Source organism: Amphibalanus amphitrite, unplaced genomic scaffold (genome assembly GCF_019059575.1).
Source record: "Amphibalanus amphitrite isolate SeventyFive unplaced genomic scaffold, NRLGWU_Aamphi_draft 001415F_arrow, whole genome shotgun sequence".
NCBI lineage: Eukaryota > Metazoa > Arthropoda > Thecostraca > Balanomorpha > Balanidae > Amphibalanus > Amphibalanus amphitrite.
Window position 1 is genome coordinate 62,327 of NW_024882908.1, and position 24,780 is coordinate 87,106.

Below are 24,780 nucleotides of genomic sequence, written 5' to 3' on the forward strand. Positions count from 1 at the left end.
CAGCAGCCCCATCAAGGGACTGGTGTGCGCTGTACCAGGTCAACTACCAAGTGAGCGAGGTCTCAGCGGGTCGTGACTCGGCCCGGTCGCACGGTCCGCGCCTGCCAATCTGGCCGGTTACCCTTCAGTCACTGATGGGAGCCAGCACCCACCGCCGAGGGCTCACACCGCGTCTGCCCTCAATGGGTTCCCGGTGACTGGCAACTGGCTAATCCGTGGCCAGGGCTGTCTGGGAGAGGGCTTCTGTGTGGTAACTGACGAGCCTGGCGCGGCCCGTGACTCCTGAGCTGTCCCATGACGCCTGGTGGTAGAGCCAAGATGCCCGTGGACGGCTGTGGAGCTGGTGACGACAGTGGGTGCTGCATGAGGTTCTGCCGCGGCCGAACATCCCCGACGCTCCGTCTGAGCGTCTCACGGGCAATACGAATAGCCGACATACGCCCATACCGAATACGAGCATACGGATCACATGACATCCCCGGCCCTGGATGGATTGCCTGCAATAACGGCTGGGCCAACCGCTGAATGAGGTGCTCGACGGGCCAGCGGACGGGGTAGTGGTTCACCAGACTGGTCGCCGGACCGATTAAACGGTCCGACTAAACCGACTGACCAAACTGACAGACCGCACCACTGACTGCCACACGGTTCGCCAGACCGACTGCCAAACGGGCACAAACTTACTGAAACGGGCAGACCACCAGACGGACCACCAGACTGACCAACGGACTGACCAACGGGGTAACCAAAGGAAGGATCACGAGACTGGCCAACGAACCATATAAACGGGCTGATCACAGGACTGACCTACCGGGAAGACCACAGGACTGCTCGCTACACAGTCCGCCAGATTGACGACCGAAAAGCCATCCGAACTGACTGCCGAACGGCGCTCCGGACGGACCCCCGGACCGACAACCGAACGGCCCTCCGGACTGACTCCCGGACCGACAACCGAACGGCCCTCCGGACTGACTACCGCACGGCGCTCCGGACTGACTCCCGGACGGCGCTCCGGACTGACCCCCGGACTGACTACCGCACGGCGCTCCGGACTGACGGCCGTACCGCGGCTCCTCGCGCGTCGTCCGGGGCCGGGTGTCGCCAGATGTCAGCGATGCCATCAGTCTGCGGCTATCTGGCGTCGACAGCAGCACCGCATCGCGGCAGCTCGGCACCCGAGAGGCATTCTGATGGTCGACATTTGCATGTCATGCATTGGCGGAACCTCAGATGGCGACGATTTCCAGAAACTGGCGGCCGCGCGCGGTTCGGTGGCGATGATTTACGTCCTCGGCAAGGCTTGCAGCTCGGAGGAACATGTGCTAGTAGCTACTGTGGCGCGCCCCGGCAGGTTTTCCCTGCTAGTGTCACCTCCGGAAGTGTGACGACTCGGTTGCATGTGTTCTTTTATTCAGAGGGCATTGTTTCCAAACAAGAAGAGATTTTCGCCGTCCAGACCAAGGAAAGTGGACAATAGTTTACCGATCGACCATAACAGGTGGTGTCATGATTCATTAACTGCAGGCTCTAACCGAACGTTTGTTGTCCAACGTAAAATGAATAACTATTAGTTAGAATTGGCTTGAACCCTTCGATGTAGCGGCAGTGTCATTCTATTATGTGCATCTCCACATCTTGAGTGATGCAATAAGAAGATCAATGCCTTTTTTAAATCTGCTGATGGGTCAGGCGGGTGGTCAATGGAACGGACGCTTCTACCCTACATCCGCAAATACCAAGTGAAATAAAGCATTGGAGTTGTATCAAAAGAGAAGCATGGTAACTTTTTCTTATTGGCTGCACCTTCCTGTGACAGATTAAGTTCCATAATCGCATTCGGAAGAACTAAGAAAGAATGCCGAAAGTCCACCTTCCAGAGTGCCTCTCCGAGACTTGAGTTGTTAGGCACTACGAACAATGTCAGTAGAATGCAGGACATTGAAACGAACTGTTAGCATAGCCAGACTAGCATCTGCCACTGAGTTTTCTCGGTCTATAAGTGCGCACCGTAAATGCAAATACACGGGTAATGAGCAGTTCGTTTGGCTGGCTGGCTTTCCCTCCACGTGACATGTGGGCGGTCGGGTCGCTGAAAGTCGGGACATGTGGTGAAACCCGGGACCATATGTGAAAAGGAGACGACTGGACGAACACTAGCAGTAATTCAGGTAGGCTGAGGACTTCTACTTGTAAATATTTCAGATGACCAGTCGAAATCGTCCCTATTGCGGAAGAAGGCAAAGACAGATTTTTTATAACGTTATCCAACGATGAAAACTATAATTTCGTATCTGAAATTGTTGTATGATGGTTGGCACTAGTGAACTCGGCGGCTCATTGAGATATGCAGTCAGTCACAGCAGTTAACCCACCTTGCTGCCTGGTATAAGGCTCCCGGCCCTGCAGCTGCCATCTGTCAGATTTCAGAGTGTTCAGCTGACATCTGTCATACCTCCTAGCCCTAACTGCGAACCACCGGAGGGCCGAGCGCCTAACTACCTGATCGCCGAGACCCGTCTTCTGACAGATAACCTATGCCCAGCTGTCATCTTTTTATTCCCCAGTTGTTATTTATCAACTGTTAACCTTGCCCCGGTCTCAACTAAGTCAGATCCCCGGTCTCCAAGCTGTCACCGGGCTGTCAGGTCGCGCGGGTCTGTCTATCACCCGGCCGTCAGGTCGTGCGGTTCAGTCTGTCACCGCGCCGTCAGGTCGCGCGGGTCTATCTGTTATGTAGACGGTTCTGTTCGGATATGTATGTCACCCTACCGTCAAGTCGCACGTCCGGCGCCCCAGCTGTCACCCTATCGTCAGGTCACACGGCTCTGTCTGTCATCTGACCGTCAGGTCGTGCGCCCCAGCTGTCACCTGACCGTCAGGTCGCGCTGCTCTGTCAGCCGGCCGTCGGGCCATCTTCCCACCGTGCCGTGGGCCGCGGTGCGGTAATATGCAAATGGTGCGGCGCCGCGCGGCCCGGCGGCGGCCCGGCCCGGCTAATCGTACGCCCGATTACAGTCATCACGGCACCGCCTCTCCCACGGACTCGACCCTAAGTGCTTTTTAATTTCTTCGATTTTGTGTCACGAATGGCCGGCTGGCTGTGTCGCCGAGCGGTCGACCGTGTCACTGTGGCGACCTGCGCTGTGGAGCTGGTTGGTGGAACGTTGGGGTATGGAAACTGACGGGGCAAAGCCAATGGAAAATGAATAGCGTGTTACTGTAGCATGGAAAAGGATCGTCAGATGTCATCAGAGAGGGAAACTGATTGATGGCTGAACGGAGATGGACCGACAGCTGTCATCGGGTGAAGGGAATAGAGCAGCACGACAAATGTCAGTGGTTAAGATAGCTGTTCGAATATAGACCGAAATTTGGGATGATCTTTAGTCAAATTGTTGATGCTGAGCGCCATGATGTTGAGCGCCATTGCAATCGAATATAAAGGCCGAACAAATGCGACACGGACCTTAGTTTGTCCTTAGGAAATGATGGCTTAATGCAAGCATCGATTGACAGCTACCGTTGTGTTTGAGTGAAAGTAAAAAAAGATAACGAAAGGAATTAGGATAGAAAGACACGAGAGGCAACGGTTTCCTTACTTTGCTTTGATACAGGCGACATTGAAGAGGCTTTAGAGGGTTATCACGGGAAAATTAACATAAATCCGGGGAATGTCCACTGGACGAGGGCTAGATTAACACGTATAGCTGTTACTCGCCTTTCGCATGCTTAGTTTGACGTTGATGAAAAGAACAGAACAAGGACCTGTCGGATCCTACACTTCAGGGTCTCCATTTGGGTGAAGAAACCGACCACAAGAAATAATGTATGCACATATGCCGTTTTATTTCATCATGCTGGGCATTGGCCGTCTACAAGGAACAAGCGGGTAATACCTTCTTTGAGCAAATTCTTTGTTATGCTCACGCTAGGCTTATCAAAGAAGCACGAAAAGAAGTGGTTGGCACCTTTCTATGTACTTTGTTCGATGCCGGTCTAGATAGGCCCTTTGACCGGCCGACTAGAGCGCTGATGACGGTGGCACGTGTAGGTACCGGCTGACCGGTACCTACTGACGCCGCATGAGGTCATCCCTGAGACAATGATGCAAACCGTTTATCCTTGAGCTCTTGCGTCAAATGTTGGTGACTTACGGCAATATTATGTGAAACAAAAATCACGACTTTGAAAATATGTACACTTCTGCAAGGACTATGGATTGGCCGCTTGTAAGTGGGGCATTCCACGATAGATCGTACCAGGCCCGTCACCCTCATCTCTCAGATTTTAATGAAAATCGGTCCCAGAGATAATCATAGGCCCCAAAGACGCCTGGCAAAATATCAGACTTCTCAGATCAAAACTTTTTGAGTTATATTGCATTACATTTTTTAACTTCGGTATGTAACGGTGAGTTTGATGGCCTATAACTCAAGAACGGGTTAAGCAACCAACAAAAAGTAAACAACACTAAGCTTGCGATGAATCAAAAATTAATATTTCTATTTAAAAATTCCAAAGAAAAAGTTTCATTGTTGAACAAAAATCATAATCTTTTTTCATTTGCCTCTAATGACTTTTGGGACCAAAATTTTTCATATTTTTATTTTTTTCAAAATAACCTTCATGTCATTGAAAATCGACATGCAAAAAATTAGAAAGGTGTTCTTTCTATAAGTTCCTCATTTTCCCGCAAACAAAATGGGTTTCGGAGGTTGATACGACCCCAGCACGCCGTTTCGCTTCTAATAGAACTAGAGCCTCGCGGAAAAAACGAGCGTGTGTGCCGTTACAAGTCACAGCGATTGGTACCCGATTTTAAGGTCTCAGGTTAACCGGTAGCGTCTGAGGTCAGGTCACGTGACTGAAGTTCCGGGTTCGGTTGTTAGTAAATAACTTCGCAAAAAATGGCCGCAGAGCCGCGATTTTTGCATCATTGTGTACGCCTAGCTCAGGTGCATCGAATGGTATACTTTTTGCTAGGGTGAGGTCAACTTAAGTAGCTGACCTCGGGTCAAGGTCAGGTCAAAGCCCCTCAGGTCACGAAGCTGGGCAAAGGGTATCATATGGCATATCATTCGATTCGGAAGGTCTTCCCGAGTCCATTGGTGGCTTTCCCGACTCTCTAGCTCCATTTGATCGGGAGTTATTGACGAAAAACTCGTACGACCCTAGTGACGTCATAAATGACGTCACGCAAGGTTAACAATGCAAAAGTAAAGCATTGGACTTTGCAAGGAGTGCGTGAAATCACGATACCATGTACGTGGGATATTTTTAGATCATTCTCGGCGCCAAAATAACAGTTTTTATATTTCCCCATTGATTTATAACAGTGATGTCACGTGACCGACCTGACCTCATGTAACCTTGAAAAATTCCCAGATATACAAGTTGTGAGACCTCTGGAGGACGCCATGTATGCGTCCTGTAACTTTCATCTCGGACAGCTATGGTCATTGGCGTCCAAAACAATGTCAGAACCAAACAGCCTTTTTCACCCTCACGCTTATAGGAAAGAGGGTTGGATGAACCCTCTTTTCACTTTTTTCAGATGACTCAGACTTAAATTGAAATTTCAGTAACCCGTGATGTCACTAGGCAGCTTTACCACGCCATTTGTAAGCTCCCCTCCCGAAATCACTATTCGAAACCGTTATCGTGACGTAAAATAAATACATTTATAGAAAGAACACCTTCCTAATTTTTTGCATACTTCTTAACAATGACCCAAATATTTTTTGAAGAAATAAAAATTCAAAAAAATTTGGTCCCAAAGTCCAAAAAATACAAATGAATGAAAACTCGATATGTTATATATCAAAAATAGCGTATTTTTCGAAATTTCAAAAATACATATTAATCTCTGTTTCATTGCAAGTTCAATGTTGTATAACATTTGACATTTGAATAATCCGTCTTAGAGTTACAGCCCGCCAAACTTAGCGCTGCAAAGCAAGATCCAAAAAATGTTATACACCATAACTAAAAAAATACTTATCTGATAAGCCTGAAATTGTTACAGGTGGATTCAGAGCCCCTGATTACCCCTGAGACCAATTCTCGTCAAATTCCGAGAGATGAGGGTGTCAAATTGGAAAAAAGTGGTACGATCTATCGTGGAACGCCCCAAGTGCTTGAAGATCATAAAGCTGAAGTTCAAGCGGTTGAAATGTAAATGAAGTGGTTTAGGGATGCGATCCTTGAATCTAAAACATTCCTTAAGTGAGCCTTTGCTTGGTTTAGCTGAACTTGTTTCCTTTACGAATTTCCGCGCATTCGATCCGAATAGTTTGCTTCGTAGATAGCACGCATGCGATGTATTTTCAGTGTTGTTGGCGGTGCCCCAAACACACACTGTAACGGTGGTGACGGGCAGCATGAAAACTAACACATGCAGAGCGAAGCTGAAGTGTCCACTGATAAGGCCTTAATGTAATGGTCACGATTGGAGTTACCCGCCGCTGCGTTCCTCGACATTGGATACGCTTTTGGTGATAGTGTACCATGTGCCGTTGCAGTTTCCACTATGCTGGTGTTATTGTTCTATGCAGTACTGCAGTCGCCGGCGAGTCCAGTGTTAGTGTGTTAGTGAGCACTGCAGTCACCAGTTATTTCAACGCTACCGTGCGATTTACGTTACAATCCACGTCCGTGCGCTCCTCTTTTCCCTTCGTTGATGCTAAGGTTTGACACGGGACCACGATAAGCATCCCTTTGCAAATGTTTGGAGGGTGTTCAAGAGTCGTGATAACGCCTTTGTCGCTAAAAACGCCTATGTATGTTTCACTCAGTTTCGCTATATGTTACCAGCATTTAGCGAAACTGCACATAGCGTTATCGTATAACTGCATATGGCACATAGCACTGCGTGGTGCTCAGAGCGACTCTCTGGTGACGGTGAAGGTGCTGGAAAATGCTACACTCACCATAGTGCTGGTACACGACCGGATCGTTGGGCGACAGCTCCATCGCCTTGACGAACCACGTCTCGGCCTCCGCGGGGCGGCCCTGTGTGGCAGACAGATCCCGGTCAGTGGAGATCGCCGACACAAATATTGTCAGTGTTCGATTCACAGTAGACACAGAACTTATTGGTATCGGCTTAGCAAAAAACAAGTGTTGTCACTTTATGCCTAATTACTGTTTAGGTGATTCGCAAAAGACAGGTTTTGCGTTACAGTTTCAGTGCAACGCATATCAAGGAAGGCCCTGAGAACAAAAGCGTTCTAAATTGCGCAGAATCCGTCGGAAATAAGTCCGATAAGCAACAACGGCAGATAAACCGATAGCTAAATGTCGACTGTCAGCATTACAACCTTTGTTTCCGTTGGCGACCTTTTCAGTTGCAGACTTTCCCATGCTACTGCGCTGTGTTTGTTCAGAAGCTGCAAAGTGAAATCGCGATAACACCGTATGAACCCGGGTATCGGCAACATAACTACAAGATAATCTAGTAGCAGCCTTGACAGCAAAGCGGTGTATTTCGTCAGTTTTGACATAATATGGATGTCGAGTATTTTTACCGCCAGCAGCAGCATCAATCATTTTTTACCACGACAGCCTATATGTGACAATGTTCCGTCCCGGAGGCCGGCCGGAGCACGGCATTGTGTATTTTTGCGCGGCGGTTAGGCGCTGCCGACCAGTAGGCACAAAAATGCTAAGCAGCCTGCCGAGCAGCGGTGCGATCCGGCCGGCTGCGGTCGGCGGTGGCCAGAGCCAGCCACTTCCCGGAGATCCACTTATCCTGTTAACTGCGGACCGGGCGCCCCGAGCGCCGCCGCCGGCCGGCCGGCCGAGTCTAATCGCGGTACCACCGGCCCGAACAGGCGACACGGGGAGGCAGGGGGACGTCGTACTCACCATCTTGGCCAGCAGCTTGCCGTAGGTGAGGTGGGCAGGCACATGATCCGGCTTGACGCGCAGCGCCTCGCGGTACCAGTGCTCGGCCTCCGCCAGACTGTCCATCTTGAAGTACGCCTCACCGAGCATGTTGTAAAGGCTCTGCCGATCGGAGAAAGCGGAACGAATCCTCTGATTTCATGGAATATCGGTGCAGATGGAGAGATAAAAGATAAAATTGTCTGCAGCAGATCGAAGGACACTGACAGGGGATAGCCAGCAGATTTTGTGGGGTTTTCTGCGCTGCACCGGGGTTCCAGTAGCAGACCAAACATGTAACCGATCGGCAAATAATCCCGGAGATGGTCGATGAAAAATATAAAGCTGGCCAGATTACAACAGTACATATACTCTGCGCCGTGGCCGCTACCACAGAAGTTCGTTATCACGTTTGACAAGTGCATCAAGGCCCATCGCATCATAACATCTCTCTGTAATCCGCTTGGATGAGGTAAGCCACAGGCATCGGGAATGTTTACGAGTTCTCACCACGGATTTATCTGCCTACTGTTGATGTTCGGCGTACAGAGAGATTTACTAAAACACGGAGCTTTCGTGACGGATGCAGGAGACCGAATGGAACGGTTATTCCATCATGGTCACTGACCAGACAATGACGAACACACCTGTACAAACAAATGCCACTTGAATGTTGACATCTTCACCTGTAGTGCAACTAATCTACGTAACTGCTTATCATTGGCAAAATTCTATCCCCGTGAACACACCAGAGCTGGTAATTAAGTAACCCTCTCTCCCATTGAACCTACCTGCGGCTGATAGTGAGCCGGCATCCGTTCGATAGCCTCTTGGTAGACGGCGATCGCCTGGCGAAACTGGCCCTCGTCCGCGTGCAGCCGGCCCAGGTTGAACAGTGCCGATATTTTGGTGGCCTCGTGCGTGCGCGGGTCCTTGAGGCCGGCTCCGTCCAGCGTGGAACAGTGCCGGTAGACGGCGGCGGCAGCGTCCCGCTGACCCGACAGGCCCAATACTAGGCCCTTGTTCAGGTGCGCCACTGCAGGTCACGCGTGGTGAACGGTCAGGAATCTGAATGCTACGTGGTGATGAATGATGGGTACACTGGACAGCTGTGCAATTTTGAATCGGAAAAATAGCCGAATTATGCAATAAAAATTGAAGCTTAGATACATAATGTTACAAGTTTTCCTCGGGCGTTGTCAGCTGTGTTCGGTTACGCATGTGTCGTGTTGGCAATGACAAATGGTTGCGTGCATGACACTGACATTTCCCCTGCGCATACTCACTGGCCATCCTTGGTCGGTACTGGATCGCCTTGTCATAGGACTGCAGCGCCTCGTCGTAGCGCTTCTGTTCCTGGTAGAGAATGCCCCTAGAAACACAGACATCGCCGTCAATCTACCGATCTACCGCAGACGTCCACGAGTTGTTAATTCTGGGCTCGAGTTTTGAGAAACGAGTCACTCCGGTCCCCACCATGACACAGACCAGCCTTCCAGTCGTGAGGCCCCCGAACAAGCGACAAGCTATTAGTGAGATTTCATGTCTCGATGAAGCGGAATCAGGATTTATCGTCAATCACTGGCTGATCTGCTTTCTGGTAACCGAGTTTGCAGATACACGTCTGATTGCGGCCGGTAACAGCACAAATCGGGAAACTCGGATCAGCCGTCCGGTCACCAGAAGCCATTAACAGCTCGGGGAATGTCGGCCGCGTGGCGCGCGGCGCCGGCCGCTCAGGAAGTCGGGCGCCGCGCCCGCGTCGCCGGTAGCGCTGTCGCGCGCGTGTATCGCTCCCGTTTCCCGGTGTCACGCCGGCCAGATAAGGCGCACAGTCGGCCGCTGGCGGTCGCCGGTCGACGGCGGCGGCAGCGCGGACATGACGCGTCCCCCGCGGAGGCCAATTAGACGGCTAATTAGTGGCCAGAAGTCGGCCGAGAGACGGACAGAGCGCAGCAGCGACAGGTGGGCGCGGATAGACCACCTGACGGCAGCGCGCGGGACCGCGGCTGGTACACACACTGGCCCGCGGTCCTCTCAGCTCCCGGACACAGACTAACCGTCCAAAGGAGGCTGACGGTGGGGGACGGCATGCGAGAGCAGCTATGGTATGCGGACAAAGTGCGAGTCCTCCAGCCAGAGCTTAATTGAATTCACAACATGTACCGAAATAGCAAGCATTTAGAAGCTGCTGGAGAAGGTGTGCAGTAGAAAACACATACGGTAACCCAGTTCAACGTGAGTCGTGACCTTAGCACTTAGCAGTCGGTCGACTCTAAAGCCCTGATAAACAAACAAACAAATATGTAACCCAGTTACACATTCATCCCAGTGTACAATGGGTACTCACAGATTGTAGTGGACGTCGGCCATGTTGGAACGGTGCGAGAGGGCCATCTTGTAGGCCCGCTCGGCCTCCTCCTTCATCCCGTTGGAGCTCAGGATGTTGGCCAGGTTGCCGTAAGCTGTGGAGAGGAACACATTGGGGTCAAATAGCACCGGAAGTCTGAGTTCCGGGAGAGTAGAGCGAGAAAAAGCTTCTCCATCTATCTACTGCTCTCATTCCAGTTAGACGGATCCGAAGTCTAATGTCGATACAGTCAATAAATGTCGACATATGTATTTAGAAAAAATACAAGTACAGTGTACCTACTAGATCCAGCATTCGTACATAGTAGACTGTTGACTTATATTTGGCATTGCATGATATTCATGAGTAAAATCACACTTCGAACACAGCTTTTAAGCACGTTGACGCGGGTAACTGGATGATTGTATTACCTACGGTGACGATTTACCACCAAGTGAGGTCAGTTATTTCAGCGCGGGTTAAAACGGTGCGGCCGTCGATCCTTAATTTGAACACATTCATTCTGGATAATGTTTAATGATAACACAATTTCACCCCACCTTTGCATCGTCCTTTGCACCCTGGTGACCCGACCCCGTTCCCATTGCTGTCGGCGCTAATGTTTTCAATGACGCACAGACATTTCACTGTTAACATCCGAAGCCCTCCAAATAAGTTAAAGTAGAGTGTTCTAAACCCTTCGCGGCCGGCCGAAAGCTTCGTTTCGTGTGAATAGTGACTCACACAGCGTGTTCATTACCCTCTGCGCACCACTGCCAGCTCACGCTGCCAGCTGTGCCGTGGACAGTGCGCGCAGCTCATAGATAAACATGAGCGGCGGCTGTGCCGAGGGGCGCACGGGGCGTCGCCGTGCCGCGTGCACCGACCGGCCGCCATCCGCGGCCGGACGGACGCGGCGGTGGCAGGGGCGATCCATCGCGGCCCATATCCCCGTCCGAATTATCCCGCTAAGCCGGGCCGCTCCGCTAGTAATTGGCGTGATAAATAGAGGCGGGAATATCTCAATGGACGATCGACGTCGGCCGGGCCTGGTGGCTGGCGGGTGCAGCCGACGGTGCGCCAGATTGGCCGCAACGAGCCGCAACTGTGCACGGTGACTGGGAGTCGGTCGGCGTCCCGATATGAGTTATGGCCGACCGGGCTCTGAGCTATCTATAGCCGGACAGAAGGGATGCAAATGTCCGCTGAGTGGTACGCTTTGACTTATATGTCGACAGTTTATTGCAGTGAAAATATGTCTGTTCAGTCTGTTTCGAAAATGAACGGAATGATTGCTTCAAATTTTGAAATTTATGACGTGTGACAGTTTGGGGATACACGGCACTGAAAGTCTCAGGTAAGTTGGTAACTAATCGTGATTTAAAAACAACAGGTCTACGAACTCAAGAATTGGCGCAGTTGTCTTAAATTGGGCAAGCCCGGCACGAAAAGACTTTCAAATGGATCCGTTTAATGTGTCTCAACCTCATACAAACAAATCTGTAGATCTCCACATACCTAGTCAATTTTTCATGACGTTTAACATCTACAGGCTACAGTTGAACCGACATTGATTTCAGACGACTGATCGGTAAATGAGGAAAATGGTCGAAAAAAGGGCATGTTAATCAATGCACAACAGGTCGCTAGTCTTTCTGTGATTCCCCAGACATTAAAAATCAGGAAAAATTTCGCTTGCACGCCAAGCCTGTCGATGCCGAGCAGGACATACATTTCACTGGAAGTCATGCCACAAGGACACAAATACGCCCTAAATTTCCATCGCCCATTGGTCGGGTACCTGTCTTATGATGTCACTGCAGCGAGGAACGACTTTTTCATTGGATTATCCAGAAACTATTTGATGAGCGACCGATAATGGCAGCAAACCGATGAATCGGTAACATAAAATGCCTGGCGAGCCTCTGTGCAGAATCGCCAGTGGTGCAGCCTATTGATTGCGCTTGTCAACTTTGCACACGTTAACTTTCATGCATTGAAATTTTGTCATTCCGAGCTAAAAAGAAAATGTTCGGGTTTAGAAGCACACGTGGTGCACCTGTGTTTCCCTCAATCACAGGCTCAATCTCATAGTAGCTCTTTGTTATCAACTCTCTCACGTCCCAAATAAATATATCATGCACTTCACAACTGACTCCTTAAAAACTGTTTTACAATAAGGTCAAAACGAACATTTAGAAAAATTTAACGGTCACCACTAAATCTCTCTCCCTTCCTTGCAATGAACACATTAGGCCGCTAATCGATCGCAACTCTCATTAATGCACGATAGTTCGGCTCGCCCCGTGTGACCTGTCAGCGGGCCATTTTTACCCGGATCGAGGCGGGATGAGTGCCGCTTGTGTAATGAGCGGCCGTGCGCCTGCTGGCTGGCGGTTCCGCGTCACCATGCTAATGCCGCCCAGCCCGCCGGTCAGCGCCTGATGAGTGTCTCCTGATTGCATCGGGGCCACGGATTACACGACTGCAGTGTCCCGGCTCAGCCCGCCGCGGCACCGGCTGAGCTCGAACAACCCTCCTCAGAGTGTTCGAGCTTCTTCACTGCGCCCAAGATTATACCTCATATGCTGGCCTTAAACCTAAAACACTGTTGTGCTATCAGATGCTCGTATACAAATTAAAATAAACAGGCGTTGTCTGAATTGTCATCGACCTATTATACATAGAATTCGACTACTGTCCTTTTAGCCGCAATTTCGTGCAACTGCATGACCTCGAATAAACACGGTTTGTCTCTTTTCAGTTCAGGGTAACTTCGCTACTTATTTTTCTTTGGACCAGTCGGCCGTTCAGCTCGATTTTATCCATCCCCATGCACCACTAGCCGTCCGATGAGACTCACCTTTGGGCGGGTTGACGGCGATGCCCGATCTGTAGAGTCTCTCCTCGGTCCTCCAGTCGAGGTTTCTCACATATGTGCGCGCTGTGAGAGCCACCAACAGCGCCACAGCCAGCGCGGTAACCAGCGCACGGCCTCGCCGGCCCAGTCTGGCTCTCACCGCCCGAAACCCGGCGGCTACCAGCAGGCAGTAGCCCATCGAGGGCACGTACAGCACCCGCTCCGCCACCACGAAGCCGACGTAGAAGAACAGGTTGGAGGCGGGCAGGAAGGGGATGACTAGCAGCGCGGCCCCGAGTATCACAGCGTCCAGCTGGCCGCCGCCGCCGGCCGCCGACGCCGCCGACGACTCGGACTCGGCGTCGGAGCCGGCGGCGTCCTGGGTGCGCAGGTAGGAGCGCACGCGCTCTACGTAGTAACAGCGCCGGTCGGCCTGCAGTTGGGAGAGCACGGAGACCACCAGCGCGGCGGCGCCGGCGTACAGCGCCAGGGTGAGCAGGTTCCGCGGGTCGGAGAGGGACGTCACCAGCGGGATGGCGTCCATGGACCAGTCGAAGCTCAGCGTGCTGGGACAGAGCAGCAGGCCCAGGCTGACGGCTGGCAGGTGCAGGAAGGTGAGCGTGCGCACCAGCAGCGAGTCGCTGTCGGCGGCCGGGTTATCGGACGGAGAGAACTCGGGCGGCCGAGAGCCCATCACCAGCAGCCGGACCGAGAGCAGGACGGCCGACATGGCCACCAGCAGCGCGGGACCCTCCAGCACGCGCCGGTACCGCTGTAACGACACGGGGCGAGCACACGGAGTCAGTGGAGGAACGGGTGACGAGAGAGGGGAGTGCCGTACAGAACAGAGAGAGAGGCAGAGAGGCAGAGGCAGCCTGCGGTAGTTGGTGAGATCATGCATGGGCTCCGTGAGGGCATTGATTGTCCGCAGTTCAGTGGTCATCATTCTTTTTTTTTTGTAAGAAGACGGCTGAGCTGGAGCTAGTAAGGATCAGTAGCGAAGAACACAGCACTGTACTTAGTGAAAACAGCTGTTGGTGCAAGATTCGTGAGATTCATCGGTTCTTTTACGGGGTGTTAGGAGACTGGAGAAACATGAGCATTTTCTACATGTATGCATGAAGTCATCAGAGCCCAACAGATCTCTGATGGAAACTAACAGCTGGGCATTTCAATGATTTTCCCTTTATTTGCTCGTATAGGTAAGTCCACCATTCAATAGGCATTCCGATTGAATTCCGATTATACATATTGACGGTCAACCATTATTTTGATGTCATATGAAAAGCAGCCAGAATAAAAGCTTTGTTTTGTTTAGCAGCCCAAGAGACAGTTTTTTATTCAGTTGAGCGTCTGCCCTCCGAGCTGAACAGTGAGCAGTTTCCGGGGTGTTTAGAGTTCAGGTCGCAGTATCCCTGACAGCGTCAGGTGAACTGAGTGACCCCCGGAGGAGCTTTGTTCACGTGTGACTCGGTCATGAGTTGGCTGCACCAGCTATACACGCCCTATCGATGGCTGTATCATACGACAGGACACGTGCTTTAGAGTACCGTGCAAACACAAGAGCGCTTCTGTTTGACCGATTCATCAGGCCTGTGTGCATACATAAGCTGAGCAAGCGGTATCCGATCGAATGCAAACGCTTGAATGGGAAATAGGTGGTATGATTCTAAGCAACTGAAGAATGAAGAGCAATTCAGATAATCCTTATGCTCGCGCGGGGAATTTTTCAGCAATAAAGTACGCAACCATCGACCCGAAATGTTGAAATATAGACATTAGCATAAGTAAGGGTTCAAGAGCTGGCAGCAAAGATGTTATCAGCCCTTCACTAAACATAGACTTGTCAAATATCATCAAATATTATAAGGCGCTCAGGGTTATGAGAATGATGAGCGCAGCCGAAACATCCGGTGGACCGTTTAACAATGCGGCGTCTCCCGATTGTGATTGATACGAGCGGCAGTGAAAAAATGGCCGTAGATTATACTGCTCCGTCAGTTTTACGAGGGTGTCTGGCGGCCGGCGGCACCCCTTTCACCACCGCGTCACTCCCCATATGTATCAATACCAGCCTCGCAAAAGGCATCAAGTAGCACTATGCAGCTTTTACGAGCGCGCTGAAGGTGCAACAGTAGTTAAGCATCGATGATAGATGACCGGCATCCCAGTGATGTATTTTTCATACCTCGGCGCGACCGTATCTCGGCACGACACCTGCCCAAATCGCCGGCGACATCGCGCTCCCTCGGCACTCGGCCGGCCGCTGCAGCGCGCCGCGGCTCGCCGCAGTGCGCCGCCGATCGCCGCCGAGCCAGAAGCGGCGCGGAAGGCCGACGTCATCCATCACGGCTTTGCGGTAGAATATCATGAATAGCGCGGCCGAGCGGGGCCGGTCGGCCCGCCGCCGCCGCCGCCGCCGGCGGGGCGACACCATCGGTGTGAGATCGCCGCCGCCGCGCCGCGTCCGTCATCGCGCCATCGGCGTGACGGTGTGACGGTGTCGCCTGTCAGCCGTCTCCGTCGGGCCGGACAGCGGCGCCGTGTCCCGGCCGTGTCCCGGCGCCATTAGGTGGCTGCAGGGGCCTTCTGAGGGCAGCCTGCCGCCCCTCCCCGCGCCCCATACAGACGGATGTCAGTCGCCCACAGTCCCGGGTTTCCCAGATAAGGTGTCGGCTTCGAACGGCGCGCCAAATATGGCTCCGAGATCGTCAGATGCGGGAGAGGGGTAAATTTATCCACTGAATATCAGCTGTCTATAAATACTGAACCCGCACGAAAAAGTTATTTCGGGACCGGCTCATTCCCTATTTTTGCTGGGTCATTTTTCTAAGATTAAGTAAGCTCGGTAACGGTGTGTATTTCTTTTGCATATCACAAGCTGCTTTTCAGAAAAAACTCTTTGATCTGTGATCCTAAGCAGCTTGACACTTTGCACGGAAGTCGGTACTCGTCAGGTGCGAACAATCTTGCGATTAACATGCAGGTATGTTGCATTATACCCTTCACTGGGACCTGACCGACGTCACTATAAAAAGGAGGCTTTTGTGTCGACTAGTTAATCATAGGAAACCCAACGAATGGGACGTCAGCCCGTCCTTTTGATATGATCACAGCTACCTCCCGAGAAGGCTCAGCAGTTCAGTGACGCAATGGGACAATGTGCCCAGTCTGACCCTGAACACTCGGAACACAACATCGGTCCCAACTTCACCGGGCATCACGCACCCATAACCCGTCGTCATTCTCAGCCCAGAGGCCGCCATACGCCGCTAATTTGATAAATGGTGTTCAGTCTCCGCGAGGTGATGGATGAGCTCGGCGACCTGTCGGTTTTGGAGGCATTCCTGGCCGCGAGTTTAAGACATTAACCATCTCGGCGCGGCCGGTGCCGAGCCGCGCACCTCGGCGCGCCGGGCGCTGTCAACACGCGGTGTCGCTCGTTTATTTTGTGTGCATTCCAGCCGGCATCAGCGCGCCGTGGTGCCTAATTGGGTATTTGCCGAGTGGCGAGGCGGTGCAGCCGACCAGCCGTGTGATGCGAGCGGCGATATGACATTTGATCGATTACCAACAATGCAATTATACAGATAAGGCTGTCATTCAAACGAAACACAGAAGTAAAAACAGGTAACACTTCTCAATGAATGCATGTGATGTATGTGATGTTATGCTGCTTGGGACATTATCTATCTGATCAACACAAGTGAGCAAACGAATGACAAGGTGAAATGATTGCGATGCTTGGGCAAATTAGAATTAGCTTTGAAGCTTTCATGAAGAATCAATAGGTGTCTATCCATTTTTAGCAGAATGAATAAATAAAATGAGCAGACAGCGCAAATGCCCATGAAAAGGAAATATAGAGCTATTAGTTATTGCAGTAACTTTATGATGCATCTGTTACCGTTTAAAGTCGGGTTAACATCTGTTATCAGGCCCGGAAAGATTCCACCTGCCAGGCTCGTAACGAAATAATTAAATAGTCTCGGTAGCCCCATCTTAAAATGTGGATTAAATGAACTAACAGTTGAAGCAAAAACAGAACTGCTACAATAAGAGTTGTTTGCAATGCAGACACTCAATTAATATCTCGTAAACACACATTGCCACTAAGAGCTGGCTGTGAAATCATTAGGTATCAGAAAATGCAACCGGTCGTTTTGCGGGCAGACTTACCGCTGAGAAGAGTTGTGAAAGATCTCTCGTGGTGAGTTTGTTGTATACTAGCAGGTCGTACACCACACAGACGCCCATGACTGTGATGCCGTGCTCCTTCGTGAGCATGGCAGCCGCAGCGAGCACAAAGCACGCCAACAGATGTCGCCAGTGTCGGGGTGGCGGCGGCAGTGGCGCCGCGTGGTGGTGACCTGACGCACTTCCATTGCGCAGCGCGGGTCGCACGGCGTCGCGAGCGTCGCGCTGCCGCAGATATCGCCCGTACGCGGCGAAACTGAGAAGGAACAGGACTGCGGCGCCGACGTCGGCACGTCCCACCACGCCGGCCACCGCCTCCGTGTGCACGGGGTGCACGGCGAACAGCAGCGAGCCGAGCCAGGCGGCCGGCGAGCCGGCGCCCAGCAGCTGCGCGCACAGCTGGCCGAACAGGCCGCAGGCCAGGCAGTGCAGCAGCACGTTGACCAGGTGGTAGCCCCAGGGGTGGAGGCCGCCGGCCAGGTAGTTGAGCCGGAAACTGAGCACGGTGATGGGCCGGTAGGACTTGTGCGAGCCGCTGTGGCTGAGCGGCGTGCCCCAGAAGTCGTCCCGCAGCAGACTGGAGAGCGGCGTGCTCGGCAGGATGTCCGGGTTGGTCTTGATCGCTCGGCTGGGAACACAGATGGAGAGACGGGTCAGACATGGAGACTCATAGGGGGAGCGTCACTTCGAACGTTTGGCCTCAGGCTCCCATTGAGTTCTGAGAACAATTTAGCGACAAGACTTGTTCGAAGCATTGTATTTGGTGCCCTCGGGAGAAATCATTCTACATGGCTATAGGAACGTTACAATTACGGTTAAAATAGCATCAACACACCGTGAGAAAATGTCAGGGAAGGAACGTTCGGCAGAGCTGGATGGAGCCGTGCACTGTACTCAAAGCAGCTCCGAAAGGCACTTAGTGGTTGCGGCACCATCTGAACGGCTCGGCGAAACAATAAGCTGCCGTCTGCTGCAGCTCCTAATCAGCACCATGGGCCGACTAATGTCAGAGACGAGCCCGCTAAGTACGGCCGTCGTGTTTCGCCATTCGTCACACACCGATCTCAAATCGGCAACGGCTCCCGGAATTAACCGTTCCCAGAAGGAGTCCGCTCGTGGCGCCCCGGTGCCGTGTTGCGCCGGCCTAAACGGCCGTAAACCGCCCGTTACGGCGGCCAAATGTCCCCCGCCAAGCCCCGATCAAAGCTGGTCGGGGTTCGTAAAGTCGGCGGCCTTATTTGGTCCCATACGTCTCATTTCACACTAATTTCGCATAGCTGAGTGATGGCCGCGCGCAGAATGTGCAATTTGGCGAGTGGGGATGCTTGTTGAGCTGGAGGAATAATGCGTTTCGAAAGTATACGTCATTTATTGTGGTTTCCCGAAGGATAAATGAGTGGATAATTATTGAGCAGTCAATTGTCATTGCTTCTAGTCAGCTTCTCCTTAAATCGATGAGCACAGCACCTGATAATTTGCTTCATTGTCCTAACTTTCATGGACATGATGCAGACAGTGTTATCTATTTTAGAGTACCTGAATGAGTTCATCCGTCAAAAGGGCGACTCCGATAAATATGTATTTTAAAACCACGCACCGTCATCGACGATTTATGGGAAAGCTGACACTCGGCACAGTACGATAGTTAAGTAGTTAAGTACCTACCTACTACATAGTGTCATATTCGACGCATTGTTGACGTTGGCCGCACCGATCATGCCATATCAGCCAACCCGTCCGTTGGCATTCTAGCCTGGCGACTCTGTGCTGCGACTATACAGCTCCCCTTGTGACGGACCATGCGACATCGTGCGACCAGGCGCCCCCCTCCCCCGCGTGACAGTCCTTGTCACAGCCCCTCTGTGACGGTCGTGTCACACGCCCACGAGTAGCGATGATTAGTGGCCCTGTGTCGGTGGGCCAGCCGCCTCGGCGCTCACCGGTTCTCACGGGCGCGGCCATCTTGGCTGGCGAGGCAATGACAGCTCTGCGAGTCGGGTTCACACGCCCCCGAGTTGGTGGGGGCGGCCGCAGCCCGCCGGCGGCTCGTCATTTGCGGTGACACGGCGCCGACAAATTGGCCCCTTCGATGACACACCGTGTCACCACTGCCGGCGTGGACACTCCGGGGAGGATAGAGAGGGTGGAGGAGCTCTGGATGTGTGTGAAAGTCGGGCTTCTCGAACAAGCTTTGGCTTCAGCTCTTCGATACAATACAGATATACCTAGCAGTTGAATTTTTAGTTGATTATTGAGACACCCGCATGTTATGAAACAAAATGCATTTTAAATGTCTTATGATAAAGCCGCTTATTTTTTTACATTTACACGTAAACTCTTAAAGCTAAACGTCATACTTTTGATTAAAAGATACAACTGAATTTCGAAAATGAACAAAAAAAGTAAATCATGATGGGCGGGATGACTGATTTGAACAAAAATGGCCTCTTTAACATAGGATAAAAGGCGTTATTCCTCATACTTTCATCATAAATATGGGCCCCTAAATGGGTAGCCTATACATCTACTAGAGTCGGAAATGGCCATGCCGCATTCATCGCAGCCCTTAAAAAGATCGCCTCGGGCGCGTATTTCACAGAGCTCCCGCTGACGTGGTAAACAAAACTGTTAGGTCGGTCCACTGCGGCCGATATCTCGCAGCCGCGGGCACCGTTCTGCGTATCAGCGAACATAATTGTTATTTTACGATACGGTAATAGTGGATAAATATAGCCGGGCCGATAAAACGCGCCGTCTCGCCTCCATGCAGCGATTAGAGCGTTTCCTGCGCGCTGCTGGGTAACGGTCACCGCGCGGCGGAACGGAGGCGAGCATCACTGGAGCAGGCGTCTCCATCAGACGGGGCAGACTGAGAAGCGCTGTCCGAACGGATTGAGCACGAGCATTGCTGTGTGTGACATAGTCAAAGCATTGCCAGTTACAGACGAACTGAGCAGGACTGTCGGCCACAGGCAGACTAAGCAGTGCTTTCGGTCACAGACGATTTTAGCAGCGCTGTCGATCTCAGGCGAATTGAGCAGTGCTGTCCGTGACGGGCACTCGCAGCCCTGCTGCATTTCCTGTGGGTTGGTCGAGGCCGCTGCCGTCGCCGAGACAGCCACCGAGTTACCCACGAGGGCCCGGGGTCGCACCCGACCGCCGACCGTCGGATGCCGGGGTGCCGACACGTCGGTACACAGTCGCTGATTTGCGGCAGCCGGCAGACGTTATGAGTTTCGTGAATTAATTACAGACATCCGTGCAGTCCTCGGCAACAGCGGAGAGTGGCGGCCGCCGGCGGCGGGGCGGCCGGCACGGCGCGGCACCGCCAGGCCGACCCGCACTGAGAATCCATCATCTAACTGGCAGTCTTCACGCGACCGAACCCTAACGACCGGGGTTCACACAACGTCTGGCCTTGGTGAGCCGGTACCGGGGCGGGGTGTTCAGGGAACTCTGCCCCGGGCGCCAGCAGGGCCGGCCCCAGCGCCACACAGACGGCCAGCGTTTCGTGTCCCTGCACAATTATCATTTGGGACGGAAATTCGTCTGTCGGCAGTTCTGGAAGAGGCATGCAGTGCAACCACCGGGTGTTGTAAAAGTAATGATGCTGCACCCAGTCGTAAATTCGAGATCGAGTCGGTACGGGTGGCGAGGCAATGCGCGGATGTTGGCTCAGGAGAATGAACTGCACTGCCACTTATCCTAACCGCCGCCAACTCGAGAGAGGAGACCGCGTGCGGAAACTGCGCCAATTACAGCCGCATTTCATCACCGTCCGCGCCTCCGCTGCCACCAGCGCTGCCGCCGCCGCCGTCGTCTCCGAGAATCGGCGACGAGCAGCGGCGCGGAGCTGCAATTTGCGGCGCGGCGGTCGGCTTGCATGACGGCCTGCCATCGGCCATCGCCAGGCCGACCGCGCCGCGCCCATTACTCTCCATTATCAGAGGTTTCCCGACCTGGCGCTCAGCCGTCACGTGACCTGCCGTTCAGCGCGTCACGTGACCCGGCCGGCCGGCATCACGTGACCTTCGGCCGACATCACGTGACCACCACCCGATCGGCGTGAAAATCGAAAATGGACACATCGGTTACATCAAAGGGCCGGCTGTTGCGGCCGCCACCGCGGCGCGGCGGCTCAAAGCGCGGCGTGCAGCGGCGCGCTGGCGGCAGACATTGAGAGCGCGCCGGCTGATGGGGGTGTCGCCGGCGGAAGTCGACCTGCCGGCTCAGCAGCGGCCGGCAATGGCGCGTAATTGCAGTGTTTTCCGACGGGTAAGTGGGTGGCGTTTTTATTGCAGCCGCTCGGCATGTTTGTGTTTCCGACGGGGACAAAAACGAGACAAATTGGCGCGACACTGAGCCCGGGTGTCACCGCGCCGGCGAGAGGAAGGGGCTGAGAGGACGAGAGGCGCCGGGGAGAGGAGGCGGGAAAAGGGCAAGACGTCGAGGAGAAGAGAAAATCAAGATGGGCTATCGGAAAAGGAGCACCAGATACAGAGGACTTCAAAGAACTCCTGGAAGGCTCCAAGTACATTTCATTGAGACTTCGTGCAGCCTTGAGAGTAAGGGGCAGGAGACGCTGAGAAGGCGGGGTTGAGGTCGGTGGAAGAGCTGTGTATATCGACGCCTGGATAGTCAGACTGACTTCTGTGTGAAGTCAGTGGCTGCGACGTTGATGAGGAATCTTACATTTTTATGTACTCAAAATGGTAGTGTCTGTGGAGTGGGATATTACCTATAAGTTCTTATATATTTAGCCAGCAACAGCAACTATTTGAATTATGTAACACTTAGTTTGAGTGTGCGAGATGATTTGAAGTGATGAGCCCACCTTTTTCCGCCAGCACCCGCGCCTGCCCATGACCCACCCGGTCGGAGCCATTCCAGTGTCCTCTCCCCACCTGCCCAGTTCAGGAATCACCGGCATCCCTCCGGCATCACGTCCGCAATCGAGCGAGTGACACCACTCAAAACAGTTCATTCATGTCGGACCGGTCGGCTGTCACCATAACTCATCTGGGACGGGCGGGCGCCGCGGGCGGCGGGCATGACAGTTGACAGACCGCCACCCGCGCCGGCACGCCGCCGCCGCCGCCGCCGCCGTGGCCGCGGTGGCCGGGGCCACTTTATATGCGCTGCACCGGCGGCGGTGATCGACAGCAGCGGCGGATGGCGCGGCGCCGGCACCGCGCCGCGCCGCTCCATTGTCATCGGCGACCATCCATAGCGGTCAGCGATCGGCCGGCGGGCGCGCCTTTTTGTGCCGCTTTTTGCGCGCGCGCGCGGATCCCGCCGTAAGTGCAAACAAGCGTCCGCGGCGGCGACAGTGAACGCTGCGCTGAGCGACCGGTACGAACGGGAAGGCGCGACACAGACGACGGCCGAGGCGGCGCGGGTCCGCCGCCTCTCCAGCGTACATTCCGAGCTCGGGGACGAGCTAATCCACACCGCAAACGAACCGGTGGCACCGGAACCCGAGACGCTGATTGGCCAGCTCGCGACCTTGACCTCAGCAAGGCCGTTGGCTGAGTGCAAGGTCGGCACAAGGTCGGTGTCGCGTCGTTCCGGGTCCGGCCGGCCTCAGTGACAACTGCAGCGGCCACCGCCGACCGTTCGCCGCCGCATCTACAATGCTAATACCAACCAGTGAGCGCCATTATCACGACTCGGCCCGATCGAATCCAGTCGGGTCCGATCGGATCCAGCCGGGCCCGATCGGATCCAGCCGGATCGGATCCCGAACCGGACTCTGACCGAGTTTAACCCTGCCTGTGGGTACTGATCCCCTGCGTGCCATCTGGGGAGCGGGACGCTCACCCACCGCCCGGGCGTGGGTTCGGAGCCGCCGTGGGCCACGCCGCTGAGACCGCACCACCGGCGGCGGTCTGCACAGTTCGAGGAAACGCCGGTCCGCTCGGCTCTGCAGCAGCCGCGCCAGGCGTGACTGACAGCGGTAAGCAGCCGATCGGCCGGGCGGCGGCCGGAGACTGCAACGCCTGGCCGTCAGCGACCGGCGACTGCAGCCAAACATAGATGGATAACACCGCGCCCGAGAGGTGTGCGGCCGGGGGGGGGGGGGCTATCGCCCACTGCACAGGTGGGGAGGGGAGGGGAGGGGGAATGCAATGTCCGCTCTGCAGGGTGGTTTGAGGGTGAGATGGTCAGCTGGTAACGTGTCTTTATTGCAATTTCGATCATATCTAGATATATCTTTTATCCTTTATGAAATGGACAAAAAGAGGTTGTAGATAAACAGCTCAGCCTGTTGTCACATCAGTTGCAGTTCCAACCTTTTGCCACAGCAAAAGGTTATAGATGTATCATTTTCTAGAGCACAACAATTCAATGCAACACCAAGAAACAAAAGTGACGTAAGATTAAGCCCGTCACCCGATTCGGGTTATGCAGTGCCGCCCATATTGGCACGCCGCTATCGCGGTGATGACGTGCCACTGCTGCCCGTGCCGTCCGCGCCTATCACACACAAATGTATTCATTCATAGCCCATTCAGTCGTGTCCGGTACCGTCTAACGGCACAGTGGGGAGTGGGCGAGGGAAGGGGGCTAAGGTCGGCCTCACAGACCTCGACCCTGACCGTGACCGTGCGGCTCAGCAGCGCCGGTCGAATGACGCACCCGGGCGAAAAGAACCTAACTGCCGTCCGGCTAACCGGTCCCAGCCCCCCCCCCCCCCAGCCCCCGCAGTGGGATGCCAAGATGAGCGGCGATAAACGCCGTGCCGGCCTCCGGAAGGTGTTAGCGTGCAATAAAAACGTCATACGCGATATAAGCCAGCAGCGCGAGTGACAACAGATATTACGCCGCCGGATAGACAGACGACTCCATTAGGAAGCGGGATAATTTGCCACCCGAGCGGCCCCCAACAGGATTAGGCGGGGTTCAGGCGGCATTTGAAACGCTCCAGGAAACACGGAGGGGAGGCGTAAGGCGGTAGTCTGATTGTTTCACGCCGTGTCGACTGGGGCAATACCGGACAGGTAAATTGACAGCAGTCTACACTTTGTCTCTATTGTGCAAACATCATTACAGCAGCCAGTTATCAGGAGTCATACAGAGGTGCCGAAATGAGCACTTAATGACTGTGTTGCGGCTGACGGCGGCACTGGCGGATGATATTGGCACAGGAGTCTGACGTTGGACTAGGCGGCTGATATTAGTGCTAAGCGGCTGATATTGTAATGGTCGTTTGATATGGGTACCGCGGCGGCTGATATTGAACTGGTCGACTGACGTTAGCTCTGGGTGGGTGACGTTGGCACTCGGGCGGCTGACGTTAACACTGACTGACTGACGTTAGGTAGCACTGTGCGGCTGACGGTGGCACTGGGCCGGCACAGAGGCGGTCGCGGGCCGCGTATATCGCGCCCGGCGCGAGCCAGCGACGTTTACGATCGGCCACCGAGCGGCTGCACAAAAAGCGTCCGGCCTCATCATGGACAATAAACAGGGCCATCGCTCCATC

General features: G+C 53.5%; 1 protein-coding gene across 1 annotated transcript in view; it reads right to left on the reverse strand.

Moving 5' to 3' along the window:
* Positions 1-24,780, reverse strand: part of LOC122372893 (protein O-mannosyl-transferase TMTC2-like) — a 60,139-nt gene that overhangs the window by 11,531 nt on the left and 23,828 nt on the right. The window contains exons 2-8 of the mRNA XM_043350559.1: positions 17,277-17,922; positions 13,101-13,869; positions 10,238-10,352; positions 9,174-9,259; positions 8,679-8,923; positions 7,870-8,010; positions 6,933-7,014 (exon numbers count right to left, since the gene is read on the reverse strand). Coding sequence (XP_043206494.1) covers positions 6,933-7,014; positions 7,870-8,010; positions 8,679-8,923; positions 9,174-9,259; positions 10,238-10,352; positions 13,101-13,869; positions 17,277-17,922 — 2,084 coding nt within the window. The remainder of the gene's footprint in view (positions 1-6,932; positions 7,015-7,869; positions 8,011-8,678; positions 8,924-9,173; positions 9,260-10,237; positions 10,353-13,100; positions 13,870-17,276; positions 17,923-24,780) is intronic.